At 43.1% G+C, this 25323-nt stretch overlaps 2 protein-coding genes across 10 annotated transcripts in view; one reads left to right on the top strand and one right to left on the bottom strand.

The window, feature by feature from the left end:
• adgrb3 (adhesion G protein-coupled receptor B3) overlaps nt 1-25323 on the top strand; it is a 990062-nt gene that overhangs the window by 670390 nt on the left and 294349 nt on the right. For all 9 annotated transcript variants that reach the window (XM_078541844.1, XM_078541846.1, XM_078541847.1 and 6 more), the window contains 2 exons: nt 17150-17296; nt 17731-17806. In XM_078541844.1, coding sequence (XP_078397970.1) covers nt 17150-17296; nt 17731-17806 — 223 coding nt within the window. The remainder of the gene's footprint in view (nt 1-17149; nt 17297-17730; nt 17807-25323) is intronic.
• On the bottom strand, nt 19179-23079 carry LOC144680409 (uncharacterized). Its single transcript, XM_078541376.1, is given in 4 exon segments — nt 19179-19269; nt 19345-19408; nt 20598-20665; nt 23015-23079. Coding segments are annotated over 4 exon segments (288 nt in total).

Genomic DNA, 25323 nt, shown 5'->3' on the forward strand with positions numbered 1-25323 from the left:
CTGTTCCTTCACTGTCGCTGAGTCAAAATCCTGGAACTCCCTCCCTCACAGCACTGTGGGTGTATCTACACCACATGGACTGCAGCAGTTTAAGAAGGCAGCTCATCACCACCTTCTCAAGGGTAATTAGGGATGGGCAATAAATGCTGGCCCAGCCAGCGAAGCCCGCGTCCCATGAATAAATTTTAAAAAGCGTAATTCTCATTGCCATGCCCAAATGTCTATCTTTAGTCAATTAAATGACCTTGTACCTGTAGCTTAAATCACCGAATTTGGGAGACAGCTCACCAAGTCATTTGCAAATAATGGACCAGCTTAGAAATCTAGAAACCAGCAGAGTAAATTAAGCATCAACAGAGTAGACACAGAAGTAATTGTGCAATGTATCTTTGTAAATTAATTGAATATGGCTGCAGTCATTACAATTGCAAACTTCCATGGTTTCTACCACAATTCCTTCCCTTCACAGCTTTTGACAAATTTATATACTGATAGAATTTTCCAAAAGATAAATTTACTTAACAAGTACACAGTAAGAGGGTGATGCCAACAGACAAAGGATTTTGTGATTTAAAACAGCAGGTAGGTCATACAACAGTGTGATACAATGGATAACTGTGACACAATCTGCTTAACCAACACCAACACAAAGCAGATCCTTCAGATTAAATCAGTTGGTTGGAATTTCAGGACATGGTTATATCATGCTTAAAGAACTTGCATTTGTGTTTGGTGTGCTAACTAGACAGACTTCCTGTTTGCATGGCAGAGAAGGTTATAGGGGATGAATACCCTCAGGACTTGTAATGGAAAAATAAAATACTGCAGATGTTGGAAACCTGAAATAAAAAAACAGAAAATTCTGGAAATATTCAGCAGATCAGGCAGCATCTGTGGAGAGAGAAACAGAATTAATGCCCAGGATTTTCCCCTAGGCGATTTGGCAGCGGGGCCTGCTCACCGAGAGGAAAATGATGCGGGATGGCGTTGGGAGGAACCCGGTCCATTTAAATCTTCAGGAAGGCGGGCGGACAGCGAAATCAGCTGTCCGCCCGCCGACCGGTCAATGGCCAATTAAGGCCATTGACACGCTAATTAACCTTGTTAAAGACCCTGCCCGTCCAAGCTTATGGCTGGTGGGCAGGCCAGGAGCCCCAGCGGGCTTCTGATTATTCATGAAACTTCATCCACTGGCGGGATGAAGTTTCATGTCCGTTTTTTTAAAAATTTAATAAACTTTATGTGTTTTATATTAACATGTTCCATCTCATGTGATATTGTCACTAGAGGGGGACATGTTAATAATTTTAATATTTCTCTATTTTTCGACTTTTCTTACCTGTCAGTAAACTCCCTGAGACAGCACTTTGCCTCAGGGAGCATGCGCATGACAAAGCGCACTTTAACAGATGGGGAATCCCTCCACCCCCCGCACAGGAAGCGCATAGCGCTTCCTGTCGGGAAGGCCGCTGGGCTGCCCGCCCACCGCTGAGCCGGTGGGGCCCACCCGCCCACCAAGGGCAAAATTCTGCCCAATGTATCAGGTCTGTGATCTGTCATCAGGACAGATAAAATCAAATTCTCTCCATGTATTTCATACAATAATAATTTGCTCAGATTGTTATATAACTTGTGTAGGTAAGGGGCTTGGCAGGGTAGATACTGACAGGTCATTTCTCTTGGCCTGAGAACCTAGAACATGGGAACACAGTCTCAAGGTAAGGGGATGATCATTTTGGACTGAGAGGAGAAATTTCTTCACTCAAAGGGTGGTGAATGTTTGGAATCTTCTAACCAAAAGGATTGCAGATGCTCCCTCATTGAGTATATGCAAGGTTGGGTGAGACAGAATTTTTGATCTTTAAGGGAATCAAGGGATAAGGGGAGCGGGCAGGAAAGTGGAGTTGAGGCAAAAGATCAGCCAATATTAAATTGAATGGCAGAAATGTATGGACTATTCGATCTCCTATTTCATGACCAGGATTTTATGGCTCCTCCCGCCCAGTGGGATATTACAGTCCCGTTGAACTGATTGGAGATTTAAATGGCTCACCGCATCTGCCGGGGGTTGGGGGGGGGGGAGACACACCGCGGCGGAACGGTAAAATCTTGGCCCATATCTTTAATGTCTGTCTTTTAAAAATATCTTCTGACCACACCTATCCTAAGTGATGCTTATTGAATAATATTGCCTCAGTTCTGGAGCAGGTTATGTTGACTGCATTCACTTGGGCACTATAGATTATTTGGTCATTTATCTCATTTCTGTTTGTGGGACCTTGCTGTGTGAATGAAGCCTCTGCCCCCAACAAGACCCAACGGAAATTGCGGGAGACGAGAATGTTCAGATGAAATGTTCAGCCCTTCTGTCTGAAGGGTGTGTCAGAAAGGCTGTGGATTTTTGCTTTTCTCATTTGCTGGTTAGACTGACACATACTGGACAAACACCATTTATATTATACACTTGGATTTTTGACAGGGTTCCACATGTCAAGAATCTGTGCTGTAGGAGGTAAATATAGTGTGGATTAAAAAAGCTGACTTGTTATTATTTATGGAAATCTGTCTTATACACTGGAAGATACACCAATATAAAATGACAGAACCATTACTCTGTGTAATTCAGAATCCTGATGTTAAGGCACAATTTTATGAATCCTGATATATTGATTTAAGCCTAGAAGGGTAATTTCTGTGTCTTCTTGATGTTGACCAGAGATTAACTGTTCTGAGGCATCACAGAGGTCAATTTGAGATTAATTGTTCAAAAGCACAGCTTGAAATCAAGTAGAGGTCAAACAAAATGACAGGTTTTCTTTGATCAATTTTCAAACTTTATCAATAATTGTGACCCAGGAATGCTCATGTCTGATAGCTGGAGTGTGACTTATGCCCCAGACACATATACAGATACAGGAAAACAGATATAATAACAGTTCCTAAGTTTGTTCAAAAATTGGGTTATGATGAGAAAGAGTGAAAAGGATTTCAGCATTTTGCGCATCTGGACCAATAACTACAATTTAATCTTAAGAGCTGTGAAATAGATGATGTGGGAGTCAGGAATCAGAGGAGGGAGTATGTGTCAAATGGAACTGTGGTACAATGGGCTGACCAGGAAAGTGAAAGGTGAGGATGAATCTATGACACCATTTGCACAGCGCTGAGGAGAAAAGATAACTATCATACTAGGTTTCATTTTCAGAGTTAGAGCAAAATTGAAGGCAGTTGTAAGGTTGTTGTATTGGGGTCAGATCCCACCTTGAGTACTTTGTGTGGTTCTAGTCACGTAGGCATACAAAGGATGTTACTGCACTTGATAGTTCCAAGATTCAGGGGTTTAATATAGAGGAAACGGTTGAGGAAATTTGGTCTTATTCTTGGCAGCTTGCAAGTGATCTAATTAAAGTTTTCAAGACTATGAAAAAATTGTTGGCTCTGGTGAAAGATTTAAGTATCAGAAGGTATAAGAGAAGCATGTTCAGTAAAGTAATTGGGTTAGTCATTCCCTTTCCATTCTGACAGGGGCTGAATTAATCATGTGCATCCAGGAACTTTCCATGCATAGCAATAAAACTTATTGATTGTGATAGCTAATTGGCAATGTGTCTAATTGTGATATCAATACATATAAAACATGTAATCATGATTCATAACATAGATATAGATAATCATTAAAATAACAATAAAGTATAAAATACATAAATATAAAGTATATAATAATAGGGTTTTCACATTAATGATCATTCCAGTATACAAATAATTACAATATGTTGCAAAATGCAGGTCACCTTCATTTATGGTACAGAAATGAAAGATCTCTTGCACTCTACATTTTCTATTCAAGTATCTTATATTGTCAGGCTGAGTTCATTAAATTCTCAACATATTATTAATGAGTTTTATAAAGTAGGAGATTGGGCTGTCTCTCAGTCTATTCGTTCTATATCTTATTTGTGGGATGGTTTATCTTCTTAATTCCATTGCACGTTTACTTTTGTGTGGTTGTGCAAGAGATAGTGGCACGAAGGGTACATTAAGAGAGGCCTGATTTAACAACAGTTGTAGACTTCTAAATGCCCTTCTGTCAAGTCATTGAGGATGGATTGATCAGACAAAAGACCTGAACCATCAATTGGGACTGTCTAATCTCTCCTTTCCTGTCCCTGGAGCTGCGATGTTGTGGCTCGAGGGACACTTATTTACTCCGCAAACACTGATCAATTAATTGATTGGCATTATCTGATAAATTAGCTGGAGCAGTGCTGGTGCAATTTAAGACCAAGTTCCTGCAAGAGCAATTTGCAATCTAACTCACCCTCCCCATCTTTTGCTTCCCTTTCCTTTCTTCTGTCTCCCCCAGAGCTATTGACCAATTCGGATAGTTACGCATTACTGACACATCTGAGTTCATGAGTGAATCTCTAGCCACTCGTGGTGTTGTTATAGTGTGGCCTTGTTGCCTATTTGTTGTAGAGTTGATCTGCAGACAACTTTCTAAGTGGAAACATTAGGTTTATTTACAATACAGCCAGCAACAACTACATGTGTGTATTCAACTCCATCTCTACACCAACTGTGAAGGTAGACCGCGCTGCTAACACATTGGTCTACACAGATTATGTGATCTTACATCACAGGACTATTCTTAACAAAACCATAATTACTACATTCGTCCCCCTTTAACTTTGCTGTACGTATTGTATTTACAAGTACATTTATCTTGTGACATTATAATATTTACACAGGTCATGATATTTACAAGTTCAGCCTTTCAGGTGGTTTCCTGATTCATATGGAATGTCGCAGCTCCACGACTTCCGATTCTTTTTCAGGAACCACATTCTCTGGAACTGCATGATCATCAGGTACCTCGGTGGGCAATTGCAGCTCACTGCCTTCCGCTCTGATAGACACATCAGACATGTTAGTTCTTGGTTGAGCATCTTCAACAGGAAACACTGGTTCAGTAATGGTACAGGTGACCATATCTTGTAGTGGTATCTTTCTTTTTCTTAAATGGCCCACGTGCTTACAGGTGATCCGGCCTTCCACTTCCACGTGGTATTATAATGGTCCGGTCAATGAACTTACTTTACCCGGTAACCACTTCGATCCCCCACTGAAATTTTTTACATATACTGCTTCTCCAACAGTAAATTGTCTCCCACGACTATGTAAGTCATGCATAGCTTTTTGGTTTCCTTGACTCTTCTCCACCTTCCACTCCAAATTTGGAAATATTAGGCTCAGTCTTGTCCTAAGACAGCGTCTCATCAACAATTCTGCAGATGTTGCTCCTCTCATCATGTGGGGGGGTCGTTCTGTAGTGAAAAAGAAAATGTGCAAGCTTGGGCTCCGACAAATCACCTGATAACCTCTTCATATTTGTCTACAGCATCTAAAATTCTTTCCAGAGAAGGCCTTGGAAGTAACTTGTACCTCTTTGATTTTATCTTCAGCGTCATCGTCCAGCAAACCATTGTGAGGGACTGGAATAATATCAAAGTAGGCACAGTTCAATAATTTGTTTATTGCCTCCTTCGAATGTTTATAGGTGCTACCAGCCACCATTTTATTGCCTTTCCAGAAACTTCTTTTTTGTCTTCGTTCTACCACAGAGTTTAGTCTTGTCCTTCATTTTGACTTCACTGTCGACCAGACTTCTCTCAGGTGAAATCTCAACTTGTCTTAGTTCAGCAACTGAGTCTCCCGAAACTTCACTATCTGCTCGCCTCTTGGAAAGCTTTCTGATTTTTGTTTCCAAGCCTCTTTGGCCTCATTTAGCTGATTCTTCAGCTCTTCTGTCTCTTTTTTGTAGTTGTTGGCTGCCTCCTGAACATTGATGTGTCTTCTCTGCCAACTGGTTCTTCAGTTTGTTCAGAGAGGTGCTGAATTCTTTCTGTTTCTCTTCATACATTTCCAAAGGCACAAACTTTGACTTGAGGGAATCTTGTCGTGTATGAAGGTCTTTCAACAGGTTTTCCTTTTCCTTGCAAAGGTTAATCACTTTGTCTTGAACTCTGTCATTCAGCAGGGTCTCCTTGAGTTTCTTCTGCTGTTCTTCCATGTTTTTGTTTGAAATAGACTGCATTTCTTCAGGTTGTCAAGCCTTATATATTCCTTTTTCATTCTGTCACAGTCCTTGGACTCTCTAGGCTCTTTCTGCCTTACTTTGTCTTGTTCCTTTTTCGAGGTATGAACTCTTTCAACTTCCTTTTGAAATCTCATTGGCTAATCAATGTTGATTTCCCTTAATCAGTTTTGCCCAAGAAGACTTGGTCCTCTGCCTTTCAATACCATCACGGGTAGCTGTGCCAATTGGTTTCTATAAATGTACAAGTTCTCTGCTGATACCTTTTACTTGGATTTCTTCACATATGTACGTTTTCAACTTGGCAGATGTTTGTTCCAAATTTAATTGATGTTCACCATTATGTAAATATCTGAAAGTGTGTTCTCCAATTACAGTAATGGAAGCTCCCCTGTCTAATTCCATTTTTACTGGTTTGCCATTCACTTGTACTGCAACAAATATTGGTTCTGTCTTCACAACTTTCATGTTTAATAATGAATAAGGCCGGGATTTTCCAGACCCATCGCGGCTGGGATCCACCGCAGACGAAGCCAGAAGTCCATTGACTTGCGGCGGAACCGGAAGATCCCGGTGGCAGGCGGCTGTGGAAAATCCCGCCCTAAATGTCAGAATTTGTTGTTTCAGGCCCTTCTACACTGTAGATTTCATTGGGCTTCTTCTGTTGTTTGCAAGCCTGTTTAAATCTCTCTTTGCACTGTCTCACTATATGTCCACTTCTGGGACAGAAGTAACATTCTACTTTTTTAAATTGCCAATCGCTAAAAGACAGGTTGTTGCCACATCGACTAAAGTTGTTCTCCGATTTAGCTGCTAAATTATTTCTTCTTATTTTATGGTTAGTGGGGGCTATTTCCCGCTTAGTGGTCAAGTTTTGCTTTTTCGCGCCACTTTCGGCTGACTGTTCCCACTCGATTTGGAGTATGGCGCCATTTTGCGCCCCTTGTATTGCTTGTGAATCTCTTACAGCGCTTTCCATGGTCAGTGCTATTTCTAACGCCTTCTTAAACTCAAGATTCATTTCAGTCAACAATCTTCCCTGAATAGTGCCTTCTTTCACACCACACACTAAACGATCTCTGAGCATGCCGTTCAGAGTTTCACCGAGCTTGCAATGTTCTGTTTGTTGCTTCAAATTCGCCATATAGTTAGCAATTGTCTCACTTGGGACTCTATTTCACGAATTGAACTGGAAATTTTGCATCATGACTGAAAGCTTGGGTCGAAAATGTCCCTTCACGAGGTCCACCAATTCTCTGAAATTCTTTGAATCTGGGGCACTGGGTGCTGTCAAACTTCAAATCAAACTGTAGGTTTTGCTCCCACAAGTACTCGAGAGGATCATTCGCCTCTTCACTTCCCCTGTGGTTTTTTTCGCTTGAAAGAATGCGAGGTATTCTATATACTGAGACCAATCGTCTGTGGTTGGGCTCAAAGGGATCGATTCTACCAAATTTTGGCATTTTGGGTGAGTATATCTTCTGTTATTTTAAACGGACGTTAATACTCACAATCACTGGGCGAGGTACAGTGCCGTTTCCGATATATCTTGATTTATCCTTGTCGCCAGTTTGTTGTAGTGTGGCCTCGTCACCTGTTTGCAAGAGTTGATCCGCAGACAACTTTCTAAGTGGAAAAATTAGGATCAGAATATTGCCATCGGCATGCAGGAGCAAGCCCAATACGCCGTAAAATGACATGCGATGATATTGGGCGTGTGTCCCGACCTCATTGTGCGTCATTTCGGCCTCCAGTGTGCACCCGCTGAACTGTCAACGGCCCATTAAAGCCTTTAAAAAAGTAAGTAAAGTTGTTAACAGCGCTGCCCATTGCGGGGCAGGCAAAGAGCCCAAGCGGCCTTCACGTTTTTCAGGAAACGTCATCCACGGGCGGGATGAGGTTTCCTGAAGGTTTTATAAAATATATAAATAAATTTTACGTACTTCCCAAACATGTCCCAGCTCATGCAACACTGTCACATGAGGGGACATGTTTAAATAATTTTTACTTTATTTATTAAACAGTTTTATTATCTACTTGAATGGTGAAACAAGCTTGATGGGCCGAATCACCCCCTCCTTCCCTATGGTCCTATATTTTTCTGTCAAAAACCCTTGATCACTTTTGCAATCAGCAACTTGAAAGCGTTGCTCTATTTAACACATACTCATTCCTTTGGCAAAAATAAAAGCAAAAAACTGAGGATGCTGGAAATCCAAAACAAAAATAAAAATAAAAATACCTGGAAAAACTCAGCAGGTCTGACAGCATCTGCGGAGAGGAGCACAGTTAACGTTTCGAGTCTGTATGACTCTTCAACAGAACTAAGTAAAAATAGAAGTGAGGTGAAATATAAGCTAGTTTAAGGGGGGGTGGGACAGGTAGAGCTGGATAGAGGGCCAGTGATAGGTGGAGATAGCCAAAAGATGTCATAAACAAAAGGACAAAGAGGTGTTGAAGGTGGTGATATTATCTAAGGAATGTGCTAATTAAGGGTAGAAAGCAGGACAAGCAAGGTACAGATAGCCCTAGTGGGGGTGGGGTGGGGGGAAGGGATCGAAATAGGCTAAAAGGTAGAGATAAAACAATGGATGGAAATACATTTAAAAATAATGGGAATAGGTGGGAAAAGAAAAATCTATATAAATTATTGGTAAAAAAAAGGGGGGTATCAGGAAGGGGGTGGGGATGGAGGAGAGAGTTCATGATCTAAAATTGTTGGACTCAATATTCAGTCCGGAAGGCTGTAAAGTGCCTAGTCAGAAGATGAGGTGCTGTTCCTCCAGTTTGCATTGAGCTTCACTGGAGCAAGTCCGCAAGCATGACCCAGACCTCCCTGTCGCTTGCCATTTCAACACTCCACCCTGCTCTCATGCCCACATGTCCGTCCTTGGCCTGCTGCATTACTCCAGTGAAGCTCTACTTGTCTACCCCCCCCCCCCCCCACCGAACCCCTTAAACCAGCTTATATTTCACCTCTCTTCTATTTTTACTTAGTTCTATTGAAGAGTCATACGGACTCAAAACGTTAACTGTGTTCCTCTCTGCAGATGCTGTCAGACCTGCTGAGTTTTTCCAAGTATTTTTATTTTTGTTTTCTCATTCCTTTAGCCCTTGATCTCACACTGACCATTCTACAATTATTCTCATTAAATTACTACCACCACTTAGATGCCCAGTTGCTTAAAAATTCTGGTGTCTAGAAATCGGATTATGGTGCATCTGTTTTACAAACATAAAAAGAGCAAATAAGGGTCCCAAATGGCGGGTAGCGTGTACAGATTCATCGCTCGCCGGAAATACATCACCTACCGTGTTAGAGAAGCTTCACCTGCAGGTGTCCAAAGCACATGCCTGAAACAGGGTTTGGGAACTTCGCATGTGCAACTTAAAGGCCTAATCCCCAGTTCAGCCTCCTCCTTTCTAAAATTGGATTGCTCATACCCACAACACACACTGTGAATGCTGCCATTAGTCTCTTAAGGCATTGGCAGCCAACCAACTATCCTTAAAGAGGCTGTTGGAGGCACCCACCAATAAGGTCAGTCTGAACAGATTTGTGCCTACCTCCTCATTATATCGGTGGGCTGCTGGCTGTCCCCCCGACCCTATCCCACCCACACTAGTGCCCGGAAACTCCGTACGGTGCCACCTTGATTTGTCTCAGCATTCGAAGTTGGATTCATAGACCCTAAATCCTTTTTGGGTCCATTTCCATTATTCCTTCTCCCTCACCCTGTCCAGTAGTTTGGGAGAAACCTGGAGACATTCTCCTTAGGCAATGAATTAGATTGAAGTGCGGTTACTATTTGGTGGATGAATTCACCGTTACACCATTTGCTAAATAGAAATGAAATATTCTGCATGATGGATTGATTTTTTAAAAGTGACCACGTTACACATCGCAGAAAAAGTGAAATCCACCCAACCAGGTCAACATGGCAATCTGAAATTCCCACATTTTTATTGTAATCCACTTTACTTCTACCAGAATAGGTCTTTTTTTTCCCTGTTTATCATAACTGTAATTCCACATGTGCAGCCCCCATATTGACAGGCACGGTTCTGCTAAGTGGGGCTGCCATTGCTCCAGGAAATCAGGCTCCCAACCTGAAAATGGTTTCACCATCCTGGCAGGGACTATGACCAGAGGACACTGCCCATGGGCATTGTTGTGACATATGAACAAATTAAAACAGCACAGGTACTGATTCCATCATCCAAATATCCCAGCACTTGCATGAAGCTGCTAGTCCATTATCTCCTGAAATAGAAACAGAAGGTGCTAGAAGTCCTGGCAGCATCTAGGGGAAGAGAAACAGAGTTAAAGGGCAGAATTTTCTGCCTACCGGGCAGGCAGGCCCGACCCAATCTCTGGCGGGCGGGGAGCCGATTCCCGCCGCAGAAGCGGGCCCCGCCTCCATTTTAAGCGGGCGGGCCAATTAAGGCCCGCTCAGCGTGACACCCGGCGGGAAGTGCTATGCGCTTCCTGTGCGGGCAGGAGGAATCCCCCAAATGCAAGAGTGCGCTCTTTCTGGCATGCGCATGAAAGAGTGCACATCTCCCTGAGGCTAAGTATTGCCCCAGGGAGATCGCTGAAAGTTGTACAAACATTCAAAATAGAAAAAAAAATCCTTAACATGTCCCCCTCATGTGACAATGTCACACGAGATGGGACATGTTAATAAATTTAACTATAACTTTATTAAACTTTTTTAAACCCTACATGAAACCTCATCCCGCCGGTGGATGAGGTTTCTAGTCCCCGCCGGGACTCCTGGCCTGCCCACCAACCTTAAGGTTGGACGGGCAGGTCCTTTAATTTTTTTAACGATCCTGTCAATGTCTTCAATTGGCCATTGACAGGTCGGCAGGCCCGCAGCTGATTTTGCTGCAGGCCCACCTTCCTAAAGATTTAAATGGGGTGGGATTACGTCGGGGGTTCCACCCAACGTCATCCCGCATCATTTTGCGCGTTGGCGAGCGGGCTCTGCCCCCTGCTCGCCGTCGGCAAAATTCAGCCGAAAGTTTCAGGTCAAGGACCTTCCATCAGAATCTCATGAGATGTGTTCCCTGTGCGCTCCACACCCTGTTATGAGAGACTGATCATGGAGTCACCCCTGATCTGTCTATATGTAATGGTGCTGAAGATCAACCATAGGTTACACCCCCTCATTATACAGTAGCACATGCTCTGGATCACTATGAACAATGGCATGTGGATGTTCACAAATCAGTATCTGAAGGATGTTCTTTCAATTTTGGTGATGTTACCTTCATCTAAAAAGTCCCATAAAATATAATCCAAAACCACATCTGAAAATGTAACTAACTGGATTCAGATCTCATTGGAACATGTTTGTCAAACACTGCAGTATATACAGGCAAAGCCAACATGAAAACAGAAAGTGTTGGAAAACGTCAGCGGGTCTGGCAGCATCTGTGGAGAGTGAAAGAGAGTTTAAGTTCCAAGTTTAATATGACTTCTTCAGAACAATCCTTGATACGTGTCTTCTCATTTCTCAACTATTGACTTTCAATATTATTAAGCTAGACACAGCTCAGGACCCAGTCAGAGTAAGCATCACAAGCTTACTCTATGGAATTAATGCAGGCTTTATTTGAAAGATCTGTTTATACAGATTTATTGAATCAACTTTCTTTATCCTGAACCACAGTCAGTTCTGCACCTGGTACATTCAGGCACCATTCATGTTTCATTCACAGATGGGGCTTCAGGCTTGGATTCACAAAATGCTTAGGAATGAGGAAAGCCAATAAGCCCATTTTAATTCAAACATCCAGAACCATCCTATACTTCCACATTGCTCCATCTGGTTGTTTGCTACAAGTATTCTGGCTTTTCTCCACCAGTCTGCCCCAGGGTCCATTCCTTTCTGCCTTTCTGGGGCATTAAGCTTCTAATATCAACCCCGAAGTTGGCTTTACTAGCTTGAATCTGCAATCTCTTTGCCCTACTCCAATAGTTTAATTTTAAATAGCATTCTAGAGTTTTCGTACCACTTTATTGTGTGTATTTCTATAATATCACCTCTCAGGCTGAAAGACCCAATTCTTTCCAGTCTTTCCTCGTGACTCCAATGTTTGGGATCAGTTTGGTTGCCTTACCCATGACCTCCATCAATGGGTCTGCTTCTTCATGACATTAGCTTTGCAACTCGACTAATTCTGCTTCAGTGTCAAAGGGCCAGGAATTGGTTGACATCACGCCCATGGAACAGGCTTAAGAAAGGCACTAAAGCATTGCTTCCCAAACTACTTTTCAATTTTAACAGTTGAAAAGTAATGTGACCCAGATGCTAACAAAAGCAAAACAAAAGCAAAAAGCTAACAAAAGCAGCACAGTAATATTCAGTATATAATTATTGAGGTTTGCATATTATAGATCAACATATAAATACATCATATAAATATGAAAATCTGTTTTAAACTACTTCGTAAAAGGTTATTATTTTATGTACTCACCAGTCCATTACTTCATCTAAGCTGTTGCAGCTCATAGCAAGAAAGCAGTGGAAGTACAGGTTAAGTGTCTTGAGGTGGCTGACGTTGAAACTCAGGTTGTTCTGCAGCACCAGGCTAAAGGAGCTAGGCTCAGACAGGTCACAACTCAGCAATGGAGACATTTCTACCATGTTTATGGTCAGCGGCAGTCTTTATGAGGGAAGGGGAGTGTTTCGGAACAGGCATAGAACATAAGGTGCACAATTACTGGCCATTGAGGTTTCAACCGAGTTCTCCAGATTCCCCAGTAACAGAATGACCCGGACCTCATGGCCCAGAGAGAGAAACTGTGAAACAAGCAGAACCAGTCAGCTCCTGGGCACGGTACCAGTGCGGGGCATAGTAGCGGAGGAAGAAGAACTGACAGCCCCATTCGCTACTTCTGCGACGCCGGTTATTCAGAAGAGCTATTCATGCTGTATGTGCAGTCCCTTCCATATTGGTAGAGGCAGCAAAGGACGTGACCTAAGCCTATGCCTCAAAAATGTATTTGATCCAGCTGGTTTCAGGAAAACATGGTTTCCATGTGCCCTTGAAGGTACCACTGGAGGCTCCACCAAAAAGCTAAGTCTGTTAAAAGAAATATTTATCCAAATGTGAAGTTGGGATGAACGGGATGCCAAGGGCAGTTAATGGCTCCTGCTTGGCCCCATTTCCGATCAACTCTGCCTCTCACCATCACCCCTCACCATCTCGATCACTCCTTCCCCACCACCTTCTGGTGCCCATTCCCCCTCCCAGGACCTACCTGAGGAAGCCCTAAATTCAGTGCCAATTCACCGCCAAGCTGCCAGCATGTGTCTACTGCTCACCATTCTCATGTAAGTGAGCTCAAAGGCCCATTATTAGGTGTACCTCAAGCCTACCTTTTCAGGTTCAGTGATCGTGGCCCACACCCAGTTCATGCCAGCAAGCTGGCAGAACTAACTTTTACGCCAAAATCTCTCCATTGGCCTGCTACCAGTTTCACTAATTGCATAGAATCAAAGAATGGTTATAGCACAGAAGGGGGCCATTCAGCCCATCATGCCTGTGCCAGCTCCCTGCAGGACCAATTCACCTAGTGCTACTGCACCGCCTTTTTCTGGCAGTCCTGAACATTCTTCCTTTTCGGATAATAAACCAAATCCTTTGAATGCCTTGATTGAACCTGCCTCCACCACACTCTCAGGCAGTGCATTCCTGGTCCTAACTACCCGCTGCGTGACAAAGTTTCTCCTCATGCCTCCATTGCTTCTTTTGCCAATTACCTTAAATCAGCATCCTCTGATTCCTAATCCTTCCACCAATGGGAACAGTTTTTCCCTATCTACCCTGTCCAGACACCTCATGATTTTGAATACCTCTATCAAATTTCCCCTTCTCTTCTCTAAGGAGAACAACCCCAACTTTTCCAATCTATCTTCATTGCTGTAGTTCCTCATCCCTGGAATCATTCTTGTGAATCTTTTCTGCACCCTTTCTAATGTGTTTCTAAGACTCGTGTTTTAAAGCTGAATAAAGATAATTATAAGGTTATGAAGGCAGAGCAAGCTAAAGTGAACTGTGAAACTCGGTTAAAAGGCAGGGCAGTAGAGATGCAGTGACAGACTTTTAAGGAGATATTTAAAAACTCTCAGCAAAGATTTATCTCAGTGAGAAAGAAAGACTCTTTGATAAGGATCCATCATTTATGGCTGAATAAGAAAGTTAAGGATAATATCAAATTGAAAGAAACACTATACAAACCTACAAAGATTAATGGTAGCCCAGAAGCTTGGTTAGATTTTAAGAACCAACAAAGAATGACTAAAAAAAAATACAGAGGGAGAAAGAAGAGCATGAGATAAAGCCAGCTAGTAATATAAAAACAGATAGTAAGAATTTCTTCACTCGGCTCATTCCTGGAATGAGGGGCTTACCTTATGAAGAAAGGTTGAATAGGCTGGACCTATACCCATTGGAATTTGGAAGAATGAAAGGTGATCTTATTGAAACATATAAGATCCTGAGGGGACTTGATAGGGTGGATACTGGGAGGATATTTCTGCTTGTGGGGGAGACTAGAGCCAGGGGACACCGTTTCAGAATAAGAGATCTCCCTTTTAAGATGGAGATGAGAAGAAATTTTTTCTGTCAGGTTTGATAGTCTGTGGAATGCTCTTCCCCAAAAAACAGTGGAGGCTGGATCATTGAATATATTCAAGGCTGAGTTAGATAGATTTTTGATAGACAAGAGAGTCAAAGTTTATGGGGGCCAGACAGGAAAGTGGTGTTGATACCTCAATCAAATCAGCTATGATTTTATCGATGGCGGAACAGGCTCAAAATGCTGAATGCCCTACTCCTGTTCCTAAGTTCTATGTTCCAATGTTCCTCTAATATATCCAAGTTCGTGTCGTCCGCAAATTTTGAAATTGTGCCCTGTACACCAAGTCCTTGATCATTTATATATATGAGGAAGAGCAGGGTTCCTAACACTAACCACAAACCTTTCTCCGGTCTGAAAGACAACCGTTCAGCACTACTGTCTGTTTCCCACCATTCAGCCAATTCCGTATCCATGTTGCTACTGTCCCTTTTCTTCCATGAGCTATAACTTTACTCACAAGCCTTGTGTGGCACTTTATTAAATGCCTTTTGAAATTCCATGCACACCACATCAACAGCATTACCCTCATCAACTTTTTCTGTTACGTCATCAAAAAACTCCAGCAAGTTGGTTAAACATGATTTGCCCTTAACAAATCCTTAGTTAACCTGCATTTGCCCAGGTGACTATTAATTTTGCCACAAATTATCCTTTCTAAAAGCTTCCCCTCCACACATGTTAAACTGACTATCCTGCAGTTGCTGCACTTATCTTTAGACCCTTTTGTGAACAAGAATTTGAAATTCTCCAGTCCTCTCATACCACCCTGAGTGTAAGGGAGATTGGAAAGTTATGGCTGCAGTTTCCACTCTTACTTCCCTCAGTATCCTTGGATCTCACCCGGTCCCGGTGCCTTATCAACTTTAAGTATAGCCAACCTATGCAATATTTCATCCTTATCAACTTTAAACCCATCGAGTGTCTGAACTATCTCCTCTTTCACCACGACCTGGGCAGCATCTTCTTCCTTGGAAAAGACAGATGCAAAGTAATCAGTACTTCATTACTAATTAGTACTTCAGCAATGACCTCTGCCTCCATGCATAAATCCCCTTTTTGGTCCCTAAATGGCCCCACTCTTCCTTTTACCACCCTTTTACTATTTATATGCCTAATTTATTGCTGCAGCATTTCTTATCTGACCAGGTGCTGGACATTACATTTGCTAGTCAGGTGCATAGTCTCGAGGGCTTTCCCTGCTCCTGACCCAGTTACAAAGACTCTTCTGACTGATTAATTCTTTGGTAAAAAGCAGAGCTTTGGATTCTCAGTTTAGCTGATGCTCTAAGCTCAAATATCATAACTGAGTCTTTGCGTTTCTTGTGATACCCACTCATGCCGCGGAAATCCTAGTCATACAGGGTTTAACGTCAATGAATCAACAATTACAATGCATAAATTCTCAGGGTCCAATATGATCTTTCCACTAAAGGTTTCTATAATGCCTATTTATCTTTGTTGCAAAAGAGCTGCGAATGAAATTGTGGACATTTGCAGATTTGAACTGAGAATAAGCTGTTATTAGTGGGTGAGGAATCACAGGGAAATTTCAAGATTTAATTCAAAGCGGAATTTCACCCTCTTTATATAGAGTTCCAGCGGATTAAATAGTATTGGACACAAGAAAGAACACAGAAAGAAGACTGAGAAGGGTAGAAATTGGTGTGTCAACTACCTTAAATTTGTGTCCTCTCATACAGACCCTTCTGAAACTGAAAACAGTTACTCCTTATCTCCTACACACAGATAAAGGCAAAATACTGTGGATGCTGGAAATCCGAAACAAAAACAAAAAATGCTGGAAAAACTCAGCAGGTACTCCTTATCTCCTCCTGCTTAAGGTACCATCCCCTAAGAGGGTGTTGGCAGTCATGGACTTCCAATGGATTGGTCCATAATTATGCTTGGCAAAGTACTGCAGTGGTTGCTGTCTGCAGTCTAGCTGACCAGGAAACTCTCCCACTTTTACCACCTGCCATATTGGAAGGATTTACAGGCTGGTCGTCAACCTGATTGGTCATATTACAACCATGCCTTCCATGGTTATCAAGTCCTGAAATGAGACTTGAACCCAGAGCTCCTAGGTAGGGATGCTACCACTGCACCACAAGACCTCCTCTCCTATCAACCCTATCAAAATCCTTAGGACCTCGGCGGCTGAAGGCAGGGCCGCCAATTCACTAACAGTTACTCATATCATTATGACAACCCATCATCCTGCCTAGTTGACCAATGACAATGTATGTAATTATTTGATAATGATCAGGTAAATATTCAAAAAGCCTGAAAAGAATATGTCGAGACTGAGCGATTACGGTCAGCCAATTTGGCTCAAAATTTTGTCTGTGAGCTCGATTATAATTTGCCGCGAATCAAATCTATTTGTGGTTTCTTATTAGTGGCCAGCATTCACAAGCTGCCTGCAGCATCTGTTCTGACCGATATCAACTTCCCTATGAAAGGAAGAAAGGGAATGGTCGACTGGGCACGGAACTCCGAAGACAAAATTATTATTCCAAAAAACATATTCATACCCGCGTCACCAGGTGAAATATTTATGGTTGCTTTGCATGTTCTCATAAGGAGTAGCACACCTAATAAGGAAAGGCGAACTTTGTTTAGTCAAATATTTTGAGGGGGGGAGGTGAATTTCCACCAGCATTCTCTCAATTGTCTACGGTGTTTGTGTTATTTTTGCAGAATTTCTGCTGCCCATATTCTAAGAAAGGTACAGCAGGTTGGCAGAAATTCACCCCCTCTCTGATATAAAATAGTGTGTAATGATCCCAGTGAACTTTAAAAATATATTCCAAAGGGAGATGGATAACTGCGTGAAGGGGAAATGTTTGCAAGACTTTGGGATAAAAAGCAGGGGAACGGGACTAATTGGATAGTTCTTTCAAAGAGTCAGCACAGGCTTGATGGGCCGAATGGCCTCCTTCTATATCGTATGATTTGTATGATTTGTTTTTCTTTTCAGAATTGGACGATTCTGCTGTTTTTGTTCTTGGCACGATATTCTACAAAAATCTGGGACTTATTTTACCCTCCCCAAGGTAAGACTGGGACTGTACACATTTACCAGCCCGATACTTATTTTCCCAAGCTTCCATTTTGTTGGCTTTCTTCATGGCTTGAAAACCTGCCAAAAACTTTTCTCGCACCTGAAAAGCAAAAGGACGGCCTTAAAACACTTTTTAAATGCCTCCTGCTGTAATCCTCTCACTGTGATATTCAGAATGCGACCTTAAAACGGAGACATTAAACCATGGCGCAACTCGAATGGAGAGCTGAGAGTTCTTCCAGTGTCACTTTTTAACATGCCTCAAGAAACGAAAAGGATTCATTCACTTTGGGGTGCTTGTGGGATCTTGCTGTGCACAGTTTAGCTTACTGTTGCTGACATCACAAATTGACGATAATTCAAAAAGCTCATTTGTGCAAAGCGCTTTCAAGCATTTCTCAGAGATTTCGAGTGCTGTATAAATCCAAGTCTGTCCTTTTACACGGTGACCTATTTAATTTGTAGCTTGTAGCTGCTGTGTATCTGAGAATTTTTATTTTACAATACTTTCCTTTCATTGTTTGTTGCTCCTTGACTAGTCATTCATTCATTCATAACAGAACCGTCTCTGTAAAACACTGGAATGAGCTGCAGAAAATACTGCAGTAACAAGCAGCTGTACATAGCCTGAAGCCTGTGTATGAGAGTTAGATTGCCCTCAAATAAAAATACAGAAATGCTGTAGCATGTATCCATGCTTGGCTTAATGCAACCTAATGCAAATTACTCTTACCAACTGTGGGACACTTCCCCCTAAATAATAATTACAGAACCTTCCACATAAGTATATTTTAGCTGGATTCTCTTTTTATTTGATACTCTATAGGTTGACACTTAATTATTTATTATGTTAAGTTAGGGGCTATAATTAGAATAATTTACATTGGTAAGAACTCTAAACCTTTATTAATTCACAGGATGTTGGTATCGCTGGCATGACCAACATTTATTACCCATTCTTAATTGCCCTTGAGGAGGCGGTGGTGAGCCGCCTTGTTGAACCTCTGCAGTCCATGTGGTGTAGGTACATTAATGCTAATATCCTGCTTTGCAGCTGAGTTCAAATGTCAGGATTTGTTTTTTTTCTCAGAAATAGGATGGAAGTCCACGACTCAATATGTACATAAGATTTATAAGACTTAAATTTACATAAATAAACATAAGTATACATAAATATACATATAAATATACATCCCTCCTTCATAAGGTCAGAAGTGGGGGTGATCGCTGATGATTGTACAATGTTCAGCACCATTCGCAACTCCTCGGGCAGAATTTTTCCGTGGGCGAGCTGAGGGCGGGGCCCTCTCGACGACCCGAAAATGACGCAGGATGACGTTGGGGGGAACCCCCGACAGTCTCGATCAGTCTCGCCACTTCTCGCGTTCCTTTAACTCCCAGCTCCGCTTTCTGTCTCGCCACTTCTCGCGCTCGTTTAACTCCCGGCTCCGCTCTCTATCTCACCCCTTCTCGCGCTCCTTTAACTCCCGGCTCCGCTCTCTGTCTCGCCACTTCTCGCGCTCCTTTAACTCCTGGCTCCGCTTTCTGTCTCAGCTCTTCTCGCGCTCCTTTAACTCCCGGCTCCGCTTTCTGTCTCACCACTTTTCGCGCTCGTTTACCTCCCGGCTCCGCTCTCTGTCTCGCCATTTCTCGCGCTCGTTTAACTCCCGGTTCCGCTCTCTGTCTATTCACTTCTTGCGCTCATTTAACTCCCGGCTCCGCTCTCTGTCTCGATGCTTCTCGCGCTCATTTAAGTCCCAGCTCCGCTCTCTGTCTCGCCACTTCGTGCACTTGTTTAACTCCAAGCTCTGCTCTCTGTATCGCCACTTCTCGCGCTCGTTTAACTCCCGGCTCCACTATCTGTCTCGCCATTTCCCGCGCTCGTTTCACTCCCTGCTCCGCTCACTGTCTTGCCACTTCTCCCTCTTGTTTAACTCCCAGCTCCGCTCTCTGTCTCGCTGTTTCTTGCGCTCGTTTAACTCCCGGCTCCGCTCACTGTCTCGCCACTTCTCGCGCTCATTTAACTCCCGGCTCCGCTCTGTGTCTCGCCACTTCTTGCACTCGTTTAACTCCCGGCTCCGCTCTCTGTCTCGCCAATTCTCGCGCTCGTTTAACTCCCGGCTCCGCTCACTGTCTCGCCCCTTCTCTCAGACTTTCAGTTCCCGGCTCCACGCTCTGTCTCGCCACTTCTCGCGCTCATTTAACTCCCGGTTCCGCATCTATCTCGCCACTTCTCGCGCTCGTTTAACTCCCGGCTCCGCTCTCTGTCTCGCCACTTCTCGCGCGCTCTCTTAACTCCCGGCTCCGCTCTCTGTCTCGCCACTTCTTGCTTTTATTTAACTCCCGGTTCCGCTTTCTGTCTCACCCCTTCTCTCGCTCGTTTAACTCCCGGCTCCGCTCTCTGTCTCGCCACTTCTCGCATGTGTTTATCTCCCGTCTCCACTTTCTGTCTCGCCACTTTTCGCGCTCGTTTACCTCCCGGCTCCGTTCTCTCTCTCGCCACTTCTCGCGCTCATTTAACTCCTGGCTCCGCCCTCTGTCTCACCACTTCTTGCACTTTTTTAACTCTAGGCTCCACTCTATGTCTTGCTCCTTCTTGCGCCCTTTTAACTCCCCATCTCCAATCTAAGTCTCGCTTCTTTTCACCCACTTTTGACACCCCAGCTCTGCTTTCTGTCTCACCTCTTCTCGTGCTCTTTTAACTCTCGGCTCCGCTCTCTGTCTCACCACTCCTCACGCTCTTTTAACTCCCCATCTCCAATCTCCATCTCGCTCCTTCTCACGCTCTTTTAGCTCCTTGCTCTGCTCTCTGTCTCACTTTTTCTCATGCTCTTTTAATTCCCTGGCTCCGCTCTCATGTCAGACTGGATTTTGTGTTCATGCATCTTCACTTAAACCCACAACATGTTCTTCAGTGTGTAGCATTCTTGCCTTTGAGTTTGACGAATGTGGGTTCAAGCCCCACACCACAAAAATTAACGTTAACATTTCAGTGCGGTACTGTAGGAGTGCTACACTGTCAGCTCGCCTTTCAGATGACGTGTTAAATTGAGACCCTCTCTGATGGATGTAAAAGTGTTTATGGCACTAACGTGAAGAAGAGCATAGGGGTTCTCACTAGTGTCCTGGCCTACCTTTACCCTTAAACCATCAATCAACATGATGAAAGGAGATTATCTGGCCACTATCACATTGCTGTTTGTGGGAGTTTGCTGTGTGTAAATTGGCTGCTGCATTTCCTGCCTTACAACAGTGATTGCTCTTCCAAAAGTATTTAATTGGCTGTAACTTGCTTTGGGGCATCCTGAGATGTGAATGGTATTGTATAAATCCAAGACTTTCTCTTAACCTTTCCGATTCTGATGCAAGTGGGCTAGCACTGAGCAATAGCTGACATCATGTAGGTGATTGTCTGTGTTGGCAGGAGGGGGAGGAGTGCGGCAGGGTGATTGTCTGTGTAGGCATGGGTGGGGTGGGACAGGGTGATTGTCTGTGTAGGAGTGGGGGAGTGGGGGTGCGGTAGCTGTGAGTGAGTGTGCTAGCTGCAATTTTCTAGTAGCACCCCACCAATTATAAAACTACCCCCATCAACTTGCCTTCCATAAATCCCAATCAAAAAGGAAAAATTGCAGGGAAAATCTTGTTGCAAGTATAAAGAAAGGGAAACCCATTCTGCATTCAAATCTATGTTTTCAAACCTGCTGGAGAGCATTCTCCAATAGCAGCCTGACCCCAGGGTGTTTTATACCACAAACGCCACTTTAGAATTTATAGTTACTCATAATAGATAGTAGCACTGCAGTTCCTTATCTTTGACAACTTTAACGACTTGCCACCTTTCATTTTTCATTTACCCCAGGGCAACATATCATAGCTGTGGGTATCTGCTGTTTGTGAGTCATGTGATTTGACCAGAAGGGGTCACAGGGATTTGGCTGCAATAAGTGATGGAAAAGAAATGAGATAACTCCTGTATGTCACAGAAAAATAAAGGAGTGCACAAAGCACACCAATTACTTAGACCAATTATCTCCACCTATCACTGGCCCTCTATCCAGCTCTTCTTGTCCCATCCCCCCTTAAACCAGCTTATATTTCACCTCTCTTCTATTTTTACTTAGTTCTGTTGAAGGGTCATTCGGACTCGAAACGTTAACTGTGTTCCTATCCGCAGATGCTGCCAGACCTGCTGAGTTTTTCCAGGTATTTTTGTTTTTGTTTTGACACCAATTACTTACACCGGTTAAAGATGTAGAGATTTAATTTCCCGGGAACCAAGGACATTTGTAACTATTGCAAATATGTTCATTTGAGCAAAGGTCAGCCATTATCCCAAGCACTTTCTCGATTCTGGAAAGGTTTTTACTGTTTGATGAAGCTTAAAATTACTGTTGAAATGTAACCACCATGGAGCAATTAGCTATTATGTACAGCAGGCGCCTAATGGATTTTAGATAAACCATATTTCTGTTTACAGCATCATGATGATAATGCTTTGATAATGTTTCTCATTATCAGTAATATTAAAATTGCATCACCTTACTTGTTAAATATAATGTTCAGACCCATAAATGACTGTCACAGGTAGTATAGAATCATGGTATGATGCAAGACAGAAGGAAAATATTCAATTAGGCCCACTCCCCTGCCCTTTCTCCATAGCCTGGCAAATGTGTCCCCTTCAAGCATTCATCCAATTCTCTTTTAAAAGTGGTTATTGAATCTGCGTCTGCTTCCAGATTATTCCATTCCAGATCATAACAATTTGTTGAATAAAAGAAATTCTTATATCTCCTCTAGTTCTTTAGCCATTTACGTTAGATCTGTGTTTTCTGGTTACTGACCCTCCTGTGGGCTCATGCTCAGTACAATCATGTAACAAGGTGCTATTAGGAGGATTGAGAGGGGAAGATTGGAGATTGGGACTGCCTGGATTGCTCCACGGGCTGAATCGAGAAAGGTGCACGGACTCAATGAGCTGAATGGCCTCTTTCTGAGTTGTAAATAACTCTGGCCATAATTTTTGCCCCCCCCGCCCGCCCCCCCCTCCCGCAGTGGCGGGCTTCCCTGCTGAGGATGTGGCAGGCCATTGAAAATTCCATTCACTACGGTGGGACCAGAAGATCCCATCGGCGAGAGGGGGCCGGAAAATCCAGTCTTCTATGACTATTTCTCAGGCTACTGTTTTGTAAACCCTTACTTTGACTGAGTAAGGCCCTTGTTGAAATAAGGGGCAAAGCATGCAAAGGTATCGGCAGCAGTCATGGTGCCTCTGATATTTTCCCACACTTACTTAAAATTTATGGCACCCTGCTTTTTCTATAAAGAACACAACCCGAAAATTGTAACAGTTTGTGGAAATTAATTGATCAGTAAATCATTGTGATCAAATAAATTACTGGGAGTGTTAAACAAGTCTGAAATCCCATAGATATTAAGCAGGTGAGATATTAAGAGAGGTGCTCACAGTCTAGGAAGTCTTGAGGTGCAGTGGGTAGTGTCCATTTCTCTGAACCAGAAGTTCTGGGTTTGAGTCCCAACCCAGGACTTGATGGTCAAGGAAGGTCTGTTCATAATGTGGCCAAACAGGTTGGATATCAACCTGAAAATCCTTCCAATACACGCCAGTGGCAGGCGGTAAGAGCGGGAGAGATTCCTGGTCAGCCATGTGATGGAAAGAATGTTGGAGCTTCTACCATCACTACCCACAGCTCCAGACGATAATGCGCAAGTAGAAGTGCATGTTGCCTAAGCAACTCGGCCTCCCTGACTGAACTGTAACACACCATCACCATACACAGTTCGGGACCTTATAGATTTAAGATATTACTGGGGAAAAAGAATTTGCATTTATGTAGCACCTTTCCCAGCATCCCAAAGCACTTTACAGCCAAGTAAGTACTTTTTGAAGTGTAGTCTGTTGTAATAGGAAACACAGCAGCTGATTTACATACAACAAGCTCCCCCAAACAGTAATGTGATCATGAACAGATAATCTATTTTTAAGACTTGATTAAGAGATTGGCCAGGACACCAAGGACTCCCTTGCTTTCTTCAGAAACTTTTACATCCACTTGAGAGGGCAGGCATTGCCTCAGTTTAATGCCTCATCCCTCTAATAGCGCAGCACTCCACTGGAAGTGTCAGCCTAGGTTTTATGCTGAAGTCCTTGGAGTGGGACCTGAAACCACAACCTTGTTACTGAGAAGCAAGAATGCTACCAACTAAGCCATGACTGACTTATATGCAGGCTGGGGTGCCATAGATATAAGACATTACTGGGGATGCTACACATGGTCTGTCACCCCACAGATATAAGACATTTGTGGCCCCTCATTTGAAAATGCACCCTAATATGCTAGATAAGACTAGAATTAACCTAGTCCGTGATGCCCCATGGCCAAATAGTCTGCCCACACTTATTGTCCAGGCTCATATAAGGAGACTGGCCACTTAGCTGAGGTACTGAATCCTGAGCACAGGGACAGGAAAATCTACCTGCATATGTTTTAACTGTCAGCTTAACTCAGGTACATGTACTTGCACTCTGAGAAGGTTGTGGGTTCAAATTCCACTCCAGGATTTGAATACAAAATCTGAAGTGACACCATTAGATTAAGCGTTAAGTCTACCTTTGTCTGCTTGCTCAGATGGATGTAAGGTATTTGAGGAAATGCAGAGTGTTCAGTTTGTATCCCTTGTAGCAGTCATTCGCCACCATAAACAGGTTACCAGCACATTCAGTCAACTGCTCATAGAGTCATGGAGTCATGGAGGTCTACAGCACAGAAAAAGGCCCTTTGGCCCATCGAGTCTGCGCTGGTCAAACAACTACCTAACTATTCTAATCCCATTTTCCAACACTAGGCCCATAGCCTTGTATGCCATGGCATCACAAGTGCACCTCCAAATACTTCTTAAATGTTATGAGGGTTTCTGCCTCTACCACCCTTTCAGGCAGAGAGTTCCAGATTCCCACCACCCTCTGGGTGAAAAGATTCTTCCTCACATCCCCTCTAAACCTCCTGCCCCTTACCTTAAATCTATGCCCCTTGGTTATTGATCCCTCCACCAAGGGGAAAAGTTCCTTCCTGCTGTTTTTGACACCTCGGTGGTTATGGAATCAACTTGTCCAAAGTACTTCATTAGCTGTGAAGCACTTTGCAACATCCTCAGAAGTGAAAAATATAACCCTAAATTCTTTATCAAAAATAATTGTGCCTTGATTGGCTGAAAGTCAACCAATCAGGTTTACTGAGCTGAACATTGACGAGGTCATAGATGTTAGGTGAACCTTTGAGGTGTAAGGCTATTGTTCCCAGTAAGTGCTGTTGACAGGGTGTCTGACCTGCCAGCTGTACTGTCCATACTCTTTCATCCATTGGTTTCAGCGGGTTTTCTCCAAGTAGAGCAGCTCAATTGCTCAAAGAGCTATCCCATTGATGGGCAGGTCATGCCACAACAAGTGAGCGCACATAGCATTACAGCAAGGGTTAAGTTGCCCTTTCT

The sequence above is a fragment of the Cetorhinus maximus genome, chromosome 5, assembly GCF_964194155.1.
Source record: "Cetorhinus maximus chromosome 5, sCetMax3.hap1.1, whole genome shotgun sequence".
NCBI lineage: Eukaryota > Metazoa > Chordata > Chondrichthyes > Lamniformes > Cetorhinidae > Cetorhinus > Cetorhinus maximus.